The 11,084-nt window shown below is 44.0% G+C and overlaps 1 protein-coding gene across 4 annotated transcripts in view; it reads right to left on the reverse strand.

Annotated features, from left to right (window-relative positions):
- The window catches only part of TMTC1 (transmembrane O-mannosyltransferase targeting cadherins 1), a 284,687-nt gene extending 275,001 nt beyond the window's left edge, over positions 1–9,686 (reverse strand). For 2 of the 4 annotated variants that reach the window (XM_031650377.1, XM_031650376.1), the window contains exon 1: positions 9,200–9,686. In XM_031650377.1, coding sequence (XP_031506237.1) covers positions 9,200–9,501 — 302 coding nt within the window. In that variant the 5' untranslated portion in view covers positions 9,502–9,686. The remainder of the gene's footprint in view (positions 1–9,199) is intronic. The other 2 variants (XM_031650378.1, XM_031650379.1) reach the window with 2 other exon arrangements.
- Between the last annotated feature and the right edge of the window lie 1,398 nt (positions 9,687–11,084).

The raw sequence follows: 11,084 nt of genomic DNA on the forward strand, positions 1-11,084 counted from the left end.
TAAAAGTACCCCTTTATTATCTGTTTCTGGTGTCTCCAGTGATGGGTTCTCCAACACTTTCCGCATGGGTTTCCACAGCCCAGTACAAAGCACACAGCACATTCTCCTGTCTTCCTCTATTACTGTTCATCTTTCTTTTTCCCAACCTCTCACCATCATTACAGATCTCAAATGCTTATGAGAGGTTTCCATAGTCTTCTTAGATCATTCAACCAATAAATAACAACATCTGGTTCTTCTCATTTTTCCTCTAAGGCAAATCCCCTTGGCCCTCAATCATTTTGGTTGCTCTTCTTCTGCATTCCCTTCAGTACCAGGAATAAATCAGCAAATCATCATTGCTTAATATATCTGAAGTACAAAACGATGTAGTTCCCAGGCACCAATGCAAACAACAGTCCAGAGGGGAGATTGGCACTCTGCAGCCAAAGCAAAATTCATGGCTTTCATTTGAGTTCAATGCATCACATCCTTATCTGGCTATGAGGAATCTGCCACATGGGAAAGCTGCCCCATGGGAATGGAGGTTATTGTCACTGTTATATTAGTACTAGAGTAATAATACAGTTATTAGAGTAATAACTGTACAAAAGAAAGGGTAAGAAAACTGAAGGCAGGAAGATCAGTAAATATATCTGGAAGGTAGCAAGTCCCAGAAGAAAATCCTCAGAAAGACAGTCAGCAAATAATAAAAATTAGGACAGACCAAGGCCAAATATTTTAGTTTTAACTGAGCTGTCAACTTTTAGCATTTTTTTAAAAAATGTGTGTTTGGTGTTTGGTGGAGTGCCTGGGTGTAATGCAGTTCTGACTTCAACTTCCCAAAATTAACACAGACTCGCAGTTGAGGGCAAAGTCATCCACAAAACTCCTCACACTTCAGACATCAGCCGCAAGTTCCTCGAGCTACTGGTACTTCTGACTAACTGACTACATAATCAGGGCCTCCCACAACTCTCTCAGGTTTGATCATACATTAGAACAACTCACAGAAATTGAGAAACCCCTATACTTATGGTTATAGTTTTCTTATAAAGGTTACAAGTTAGGACCAATCAAAGGGAGAAACCTATGGGTCAAGGTCCAGGAGGGTCCTGAGCATAAATGTTCTGTTTCTACAGGATGCTTCACCCTCCCAGAACATCAAGGTATGATTACCTACCAGTGAAGTTCAAGCAAACTTCAGTGTCCAGAGTTTTTATTGGGGGTTCCAGTATGTAGGCATGATTGATTGAATCACTGACCACGTAACAATTCAATTTTCAGTCCCTCTTCCCTTCTAGGAGGTTGGGATATAGGAGTGATATCACATGCCTCACAGTCCCAACCCTCTAATCATATAATTGGTCTTTACACCACAGCCAGCCCTCATCCTGTAACCATCTAGGAGCCCACCATGAGTCAGCTCCTCCTTAGCATAAACTTAGGTGTGATCCCAGGAGTCCATCATGAATAATAAGGAAACTCCTCTCACTTGGGAAATTCCAAGGGATCAGAAGCTTCCTCCCAAGAATCCAGCATGAAGATCAGAAAAATTCACTGTCATGTTAGTTTCTCTGATAAAATATTTTCAAGTTCTTGTACTCCCTTTGATCCAACAAGGCCATTCCTCACAGAAAGCACAGGCATGGATGAATCTTAGGACCCTGAGATCGGAGTGTAGTGAGAACCTCCTATAATTCTGGGTTTTGAAGGCACAGCTGCTGTTTCTCGCCTTGAACTTTGCAGCAAGCATCCACCAACCATTTGTGCTGCAATCTGCCACCTAAGAAGAGTGAGATCCAAAAGTGCTACAGATCCTCATTGTCTACATAGAGTTACAGTCCCAGCAAGTTACAATAGAAATTCAAAGTCATCCCTTTCAGAATCTCTCAGTAAACAGAAACTACTGGTATTCTCTGTATATATCTGAGGAAATTCCTAGTCTGCCTCCACTTTTCTCTTTGAGAGAGAAAGAACAAAGGTAAATTAGTGAAAAAGTAAACCAAACAAACTTTTCTCTACATTATAATCATGTAGCCTTACCTTAGTATTTACCTGAAAAATTTGAGCATTCACAAAAAGGATTTATTCATTCTTTAAAAAACTAATTTATTTTTAACTGACAAATAGTATTCCATCTTTCAATGATAATTCTTGAGTCCCTACTTTGCAAGCCAGGCTTAGTTCTAGGTGCTAGAGATAAACCTCATGGAACTTACACTGTAGTGAGGGGAGGTAAAAGTCAATAAAAATGATGCTAGATAGCATCATTTAGGGGGATACTAAGGCAAAGCAGGGTAAGGAAATAAGGGTAAAACACAGAGGAGTGTTTGCTACTTTAGATCACCTGGCCACCAGGGAAGGCCTCTGGGATGAAGTGACATTTAAGCAGAAACCAAAGATGGTGAGCACACAAGCCCTGCACAGATCAGAACAAGGGCTCTGGAATGCTGGTGCAGAGAATGAGGTTGAGATTGGTAGAATAGGCGTCAAAGAGGTAGCCAGGGTTCAGATCAAAGAGGACTTCATAGTACAGAGACTATATCTTATTATTTGGGAAAGAAACATTGCCATTATGTGGGCATGATCAGGCATTCCTTACCCCTCTTTTTTTTTTTTTTTTTTTTTTTTTTTTCTTCTTTTTTTGTTTTAACGGAGTCTCACTCTGTTTCCAGGCTGGAGCGCAGTGGTGCGATCTCAGCTCACTACAACCTCTGCCTCCCAGGTTCAAGCAATTCTCCTGTCTCAGCCTCCCAAGTAGCTGGGACTACAGGTGCGTGCCCCACCACACCCAGCTACTTTTTGTTTTTTTAGTAGAGATGGGGTTTCACCATGTTGGCCAGGATGGTTTTGGTCTCTTGACCTAGTGATCCACCCACCTCAATCTCCCAAAGTGCTGGAATTACAGGCAGGAGCCACCGCGCCCGGCCTCCTTACCCCCCTCTTTGAGTTGATGACATACTCAAAGTTAGGAAAAATATGAATGCAGCTCCAAAGAAAGACAGAAAAGGCACTGGTTGGTAATAATAGACTGCTTTGGAAGGTGACTTCCAAGCCTTCATTCAGGGACTCACCTATAAAAACCCTCATGAGTCCAAAAATACATTCCTCTCACTTTCCATCCCTCCTACACTACCAGACTGTAGTCTAAAGCATATCCTACTGGATTATAATCACAACCTCCTCCGCTTGGAGCTTCCAAGATAACCTTACAGTGGCATAAAATTTTCAAAGGCAGTTTTTTATTTTTCTTTATAAAATTTTTCTTGCCTCCAATCACATTCGCCCTTGGTATTTCTGTCACTGAACATCCTAGACAATCTAGTCAAACATCGTAGAGAATCTTTACTTGCCACCTATGATGGACTTAGAAAACAAACTTATCAGCCTTGTAGCAACAGGCTGTGTCAAAATGAAATTCCACAGAAGTCAAATGAAAAGGAATAGAACCAAAAGAAACATATCACCATTTCTTTAAGGTTGTGGGCATGGAGGTTAGTTAGTGCTTATTTTCATGGTTGGTATACTATTTGTAACTAAAAGATGCAAACTGCTGCAAAAAACTTTCAAGATCAAACATTAAAATGCTGCAAATTCCTACAGCTGCACATATTATGATAGTCTATTTTTTAGCTCTGACATTTTAAACCACCCACTTTCACTCTTATGGTTTATATTACCATCAGAAGCTCTTAATAAAATAAAACATTATAGCGAATATAATCTAATAGGCTAAACACACAGGGAGAGAATCAGGTGTTTAAAGTTCTTTAATTTGCTGAGTTTCCCCATCTTTAACATTGAAAAATCATTGGTTCTTGCTTATTGAAGCAGACTTCCACTTGCTTACTGAATGGAATGGCACTGTGAACAATTCAGCAGTATCTTCTTCCCAAGAGAAGGGGGGTATAAAATTAAAAAGCTAAGTTTATTTGAAACCATTCAGGACCATTTTTCAAGGGAGGTATTATGTATATCATAGAGTTTGGTTCTGTGTCAATTCACTGTCTACAGAGTAGCTTAATACATTTCTCTTGATTTCAGGCTTACAAACAAGACATGGCCAGGGAAGGATAAAGAAGCAAAAAAAAAAAAAGTTACTGTTACAGAGTCACAAATGTTTTGATTCTGTACCACTATGGTCCAAAAATATTCCTGCATACCCTTGGGCATGATCTTATGAAAAGACAGAATCTGAGATTTGATTGGAAACAGAAATTCATTATAATCTAAACTCACTTCAAGGAACACAAAGAGATGGTCATTCGTATCAGTTAGGGTTTCACTAGAAAAGCAGAGCTACCATGAGTGATTCAGAAGAAGGGATGTACTATGGGGATCTGACCTTTTACAATTGCTGGGGCTGGTTAGATGCCTATGTAAGTGTGATGCTTCTGTGTCTATAACCCAAGTTGAAAGCCGGCAGGGCGGCAGGGCCATTCTGGAAGAGAAGGTGAATGGACTTGAAGTAGGGTGAAGCAAGGGCAAAATGGAATCCACAAGAATGAACTAAAATACATGTCTGTTTCCCACTGCCTTTAAGGCTCCAACTTTAATAATGCAAGAGGCTTGCAAAAAGACTGGCACTCTTCCCTGCAGAACTGCATACATACCTGCACCATGATTCCAAGTAGCTGAAAGAGGAGATCTGGAGAGCACTGGAGGAGCTGAGGGCCTGGGTGCTTCTGCAAATGAACAGCACGTTCACCAACATTTCTGTGACAAACTGCACGAGGCCTGGCAGCAACAAAACCTATGCCAACCTTCTGAATGTGATCTCAGCCACTTCACTTTCATCTTCCAAATCTTGCAGAAATTTTTCTTATGGTCAGTCCTAACCCAGATCATCTTGCAAAGGCAATTCTAAGAAACCTAGTCTCAACTTAGCGAAAGTGACATAGTGCAAAGCCACCATATCTTGGTAAGCTGCTTTCATATTCCACTGTCCCATTCCCTCAAAACTGGTCAAAGTAGATGGTCTGTAACCCATTTCCTCATTTCAAATTTTAGCTCATTTCTTATTTGAAAAAATATATAATTAGTATCTTTACTACCTGAGCAAGCACTTTTATCATTTATTAGTACACAAGCAAGCACCTTTATAGCAAAAAGTATTATGCATCTATAAATTGCATTTATTCTTAAGGAAATTTCTAGCTCTCAGTATGTGTGACATACATTCAGTGAATCAAAAATCAACTTATGTTTTAATAAAAATATGTTTGGAGTTCTGCACTGGGAAAGGTCCTGTGAGGAGAACAAAAAGACAAGCTACAGAGTGGGAGAAAATATTTAGCAATCACATACTCGACAAAGTACATGTATCTAGAATATATAAAGAACTTCAATACTCAACATTAAAAAAAAAAAAACCTACAAATAGACAAAAGATACAAAGGCACATTTACCACACTCTTTGGTTTAATATCAGATGTTTAATAACTTCACCCATTAGGGAATGGTAAATTAATGAGGTACATATAGAGGTGTGATATCATTACATGTCTATCAGAATGGCTACAGTAAAAAACAGCAACAATACAAAGCGCTGGCGGAGATGCACAGAAACTGGATTACTCAGACACTGCTGGTAGGAACATCCGGAAAACAGTGTGGCAACTTCACATAAAGCATATAAACACGCAGCCATCACATGACCCAGCAATTGGACTCCTGGGCATTTATCCCAGAGAAATAAAAATTTATGTTTATATATTTTTATTAAAACATAAGTTGATTTTTGATTCACTGAATGTATGTCACACATACTGAGAGCTAGAGATTTCCTTAAGAATAAACGCAATTTATAGATGCATAATACTTTTTGCTATAAAGGTGCTTGCTAGTGTACTAATAAATGATAAAAGTGCTTGCTTAGGTAGTAAAGATACTAATTATATATTTTTTCAAATAAGAAATGAGCTAAAATTTGAAATGAGGAAATGGGTACGTGGATTTGTATAGCAGCTTTATTTGTATTAGCCAAAAGTTGGAAACAACCCAGATGTCCACAACAGGTGAACAGTTATACAAACTGTGGTATATCTATACAATGGAATACAACTCAGTAATAAAAAGGAACAAACTATGGATACATGCAACAGCCTGAAGATCCAGAGACATGCTGAGTGAAAAAAGCCAATCTCAATAGGTTACATACTACATGACTCCATTTATACAACAGTATTAAAATGACAAAATGATAAAAATGGAGAAGAGATTCATGGTTGTTATGGATTTGGGTGAGGGGATTATAGATTAGGCAGTTGTTAAAGATTAGGTGTCCATGACTGCAATAAAGAAGTACCAAGGATCCTTGGGATAGAACTGTTCTGTATCTTGACTGCGGTGGTACTCTCTGAAATCTACACATATGATAAAGCTGTATAGAACTAAATACACACTTAGTAAAATAAAAAAAAAGAAGTACATATAAAATGGGTGAAATCTGACTAAATGCTGTAGATTGCATCAATATCAATTTCCTGGTTGTAATATTATACCATCATAATGCAGGATGTTACCATTGGGGGAAATGGATAGAGTATAAGGAATTTCTATATTATTACTCAAAACTGCATGGGAATGTACAATTATATTTAAAAAAATTTTTAAAGGGGTTTGAAATCTCAAAGTTTTTGCTCAAGCATAATTTAAGATACAGTTAAAATTGTTTGCACAGATTTAAAGAGCCCTTTGAATTGTGTTTTCACTAACTATCTAAAATGAAAATCATAAAGACATAATCTATGTGAAGTATCTAGGCCAATGCTTGGTTCATAGTGAATAGTTAATAAATGTGGCTTTCTGTCCTTCTTTGTACCATCCTGTAGAGTTGTGTGGGTCTAAAGTCATTGATGTCCTCCAGCTTCATGCTATCGCACTAGAAGATGCAGTTTCACCTTAGGTGACTATAAAGAAAGCTGTCCAGTCTTATTTAAATCAATGCATGTGAGCACAGAAAGACTACTTAACATTCTCTTTCTGAAGAGGCAGTTATCTCTTTCCAATTAGTGCTGTGTTGCTCCTCTAGATTTGCAACTCAATCTTCTCAAAAAACAAGTGTATCTTTCACAGGCAGTGGCATATAATATACAGCAAGCTATGCCTCTTAGATACCAAGCTGCTTGTTACAATCAATGATTACCGCAAGAGTCCCTCAGCTCTCTTCCTCCAAAACCCCCCAACTCTCCTTTGCCCTTGTTCTGTCAACCCCTAGCTCATCTTCCTCTTAATCAATGGTCTTACTTCTTTGTCTACTCCCTCCACCCCTCCCTTCTGCTGTCTCCATTATGAAGAAAAATAAAACATTTTAGGTGAGGTGCAGTGGCTCATGCCTACAAGCCCAGCACATTGGGAGGCTGAGGCTTAAAGATCGCTTAGCCAAGGAGTTCAACACCGGCCTACACAACACAGGAAGATCCCATATCTACAAAAAAAAATTAAAAATATATCTGGGTGCACGGTATGTGCCAGTAGTTAAAGCTACTTGGGAGACTGAGGCAGGAGAATTGCTTATGCGCAGGAGTTTCAGGCTCCAGTGAGGAATAATCGTGCCACTGCACTCCAGACTGGAGGACAGAGTGAGATCCCATCTCAAAAAAGAAAAAAAGAGAAAAGACAGAGAAAAAAGAAGAAAACCTTCTAGAAAGTCAAGAAGTGAAAACCCCCTTCCCTACTCTCCAGCAAGTAGGTACAGGCATTTGACTCTGCCCTTTTTAATTGAAAAACACTCAGACCTGTGACCAGGATGATCTCCATGGCTGTTACAAAGACAGCAAGCACATCTCATGCTGTGAATTTACACACCTTAAATTAACCAACAACCCTGACGGTAATAAATGAAAAAGCAGGTCAATCTAGAAGTGAAACGTTTATATTCGTCCCAAGGAGATTTTAAGAAACATCTGGGAAACTAAATAACGAGGTTAGCCGAGGTGATCTTTCAGCTGAAAACCAGAACAACTTTCTAAGAGGACAAATGTCTATAACATATTCTCTTCAAAGTCAAATATGTAATTTTCTCACTCTCCTTAAAAACATTAAACTTTCAGTGGAAGGCGTAAGTCAAAAACCCATGAATTGTTGCCGATTGCTATGGTTTCCTTTTCTAAGTCATCAGAGACACCTGTCAAGAGGCCTAAGCCTCTCAGCCAGAGCAGGCTTTTCAAGCTGCCAGCCCAGTCTCAAATAATCATTACCATAAACACGGGTTCCTGTTACACCCGTTGGAAAAAGGCTGAAAACGCCGATAATAGCGCACCAATATTATTTCAACGGTTTTGACCGGCGCATTAAAATGAGCTTAAATGCTGAGCCACATTATAAAGGGTTGAGTCAAGCTCCTGATTGTGTAAGATAGCACTTCCCTCAAATGAGCGCTTCTCTTCTTTCCTCAGAAGCTAGGCTTCTTTTTAAATTAAAGAAAATACTCCACCCCACAAAAACCTGGCATATTCTCGGTTCCCTTTACACTTATTCACACCAGAAACGCTGAATCATGACTCCGAGGTTGTAAAAGAAAAACTATTTCGGCTGGGACCCCAGGGTCCCTGGAGAAGCCTAGGCTCTGCGTTACTTCTCTCTGCACCTTCTAAAGTCTAGATGCAGAGCGGTCTGGCAGATTGGAGAGCCTCGGGGAGCAGCCAAGGGTGCAAGGCGGGGGCTGGGGGCTGGGGAGAGTCTTCAGCTCCCTCTCCTAAACCCACGCAGCCCTGTCAGCTCAAGGCTCCCGCCTCGCCTCATCTGAACGAAACCCTTAAGAGGCTGATACACTTCTCATCTGCAAAGCTGCCCAACAGCCTCCGAGAAATTCTCAACTTGGAAGCATAGCCACCACCGCCACCCCTCCGGAACCCTCTAGGTCCGCGCTAGTCCCACTTGGTCACGATCAGGCAGGCGATGGGGTGCGGAGGCGGTTCCACCAGCCCGCTCCCAGCACTGCCTCGAGAGAGAAGCCCGCTGAGAGCGCAGACACTTGAAAAACTCGATCCCAACTCCCCAGCCGGCGCCTCCCGAACCGCCCCGAGAGCCCAGATAAGCCGGGCACTGGATCCCGGAGCACAGTGCCATGCACATCCTGGAGAGGAGGGAGGTGTGGAGGGAAAGGGCGGCAAAAATGAAATGCCCCCAAGTCAGTCCCGCAACTTCTCCCGGACCCAGGGACGGGCGGAGGGTAGAGGAGGCAGCCGCGGCTAGCGCGAGGCGAGAGACTCACTTGAAGGTGAGGACGCAGAGCGGCCGGTAGGACTTGTGGCTGGTGTTCTCGGCCATGCCCTTGCCCCAGAAGTCGTTGGTGAAGATGCTCCAGCGGAGCGGGGCGCCTGGCCGCACGTCGGGGTTGTTCACGATCGCCCACACGTCGTCGTGCACGAACTCGCCCTGCAGGGAGCGGCCGTAGCACAGGCAGCTCGCCCCGGCCAGCAGCGCCGCGGCCCCGGCCGGCGCGAGCCCGCAGCCCTGCCGCCGGGAGGGTGCGCGGTCCCCGCCGCCGCCTCGGGCAGAGGTGGTCAGCACCATCGCGCCGCCGCCGCCGCTGCTGCCCTGGCCTCTCCCGGGCGTCTGGCATCCTCCCCTACCGGGGCCCCGGCGGCGCGCGGCGGCTGCCCGGAGGGGAGCTCGGGCATGGTGCTGCGGCAGCTGGACCCGCCGCGAGCGCCCCGCGCTCCGCCGCCTCCTGCGCCGCCGAGTTGGCCCAGCTGCAAATAAACAGCAGTCCCCCCGCCTCCCCCGGCCATCGCCACCTCCTCCGCCCCACTGCGCATGCCCGCTCGCTCTCTCCTCCACCCCCCAATCGCGGGACGCGGGCCGTTTCCCCCCCCAGCCCGGCGCCCTCTGCCCCCGGCCCGCCTTGCGTGCAGGTGGAGCGGGGTTCGCGGCGCGCGGCTGCCCGGGAGTTGCGGAGAAGGGCACCCCGGGGTCCCACTTGCGGTGCCGGGCTGTGCTCACCCCCACGCCCCCGCCCCCATCCTTCTCCCCCGAACGGGGCTGGGGAGGGGCACATCTGGCGGACCCCTCCCGGGGCAACTAGACGGGTTTAGCAGGTGCGCAGCCTGGAACCCCCACACCCACCTTCCAGGGAGAAAAGTGCCGCTGCTTCCCGGGAAGTTCCCGGCTTTTCAGCACCCGGGACAACAGCGGCGGTGCCCGGGGAGACGCTCTCCACCCGCCCCGTGCTCGCGTCCAGTCGCCGGCTGCGTGTTCTTCTGCCCGGGCTTTCTCTCACCCGCCCGGCGCCGCGTCCCGCAGACCCAGCCTCCTACGGAGGAACCCGCGGGGACAGGGAGCATCTTCCCTAAAGCCAGGAGAAGGGGTCTCCCTGGACAAGGACCTGCTCGCCCTGCCCGGGTGTGTTCAGAGGCGCCACCAGCTCTTTAACTTACCGCCCATTTCTTGGCCCGCACTTACGAAAAGTACCAGGTTCGAAATTTGGTTTGGGCCTGGAAGCCGAATTGGCTTCTGAAACATTTTTTATTTTATTGTTTGCTTAAACTCACGATAATTTGGGAGATGCCAAGCAAAAAGCGAACTACTTTTTCTATCTAACTGGATCACTTGGGTCTCATTATTTCCTGGGCTGTGGGCGTGTTTGAACTGTTCCTGCTAAGTCAGTAAAGGGCAGCGAAGAAGGTGGGGATGAGGGGATGGGAGGGGGGATTTCTATTAGGGCCTCTGGCTTTGGTTCCTAAACTTCCTATCTTTCTGAAAGATTGTTTTCTTTTTAAAAATACTAATTATAATAATGTATCCAGAGTGATGATTACTAGAATTTCTCCAGGTCTGAAAGTTCTATTTGTTCTTTCAGGCACCTTGTAAATTTCCATTGCTGTGTTAGAAATTACCAGGAATTTGACACATCCAAATAGAAAAACTGAAAATAAGAAGTCACCCTTTTATTCTCATCCTCCCCAAATCCTTAAAAAGCTCACCGACTGAAAAAATAAAATCCAGAAATTGTTCCTCTGCTATGAGTATTTGTGTGACTCTTTACTGTAACAAGTTACTTTAAAAAAAATTTTAAGACATCTGAGCAGTTGAAAAGTCAATGAATTAAGATAAACTTATTGTAACTCAAAGTACGTTTCACCCATTTTCACTTTGTT

The sequence above is a fragment of the Papio anubis genome, chromosome 9 (assembly GCF_008728515.1).
Source record: "Papio anubis isolate 15944 chromosome 9, Panubis1.0, whole genome shotgun sequence".
Taxonomy (NCBI): Eukaryota; Metazoa; Chordata; class Mammalia; order Primates; family Cercopithecidae; genus Papio; species Papio anubis.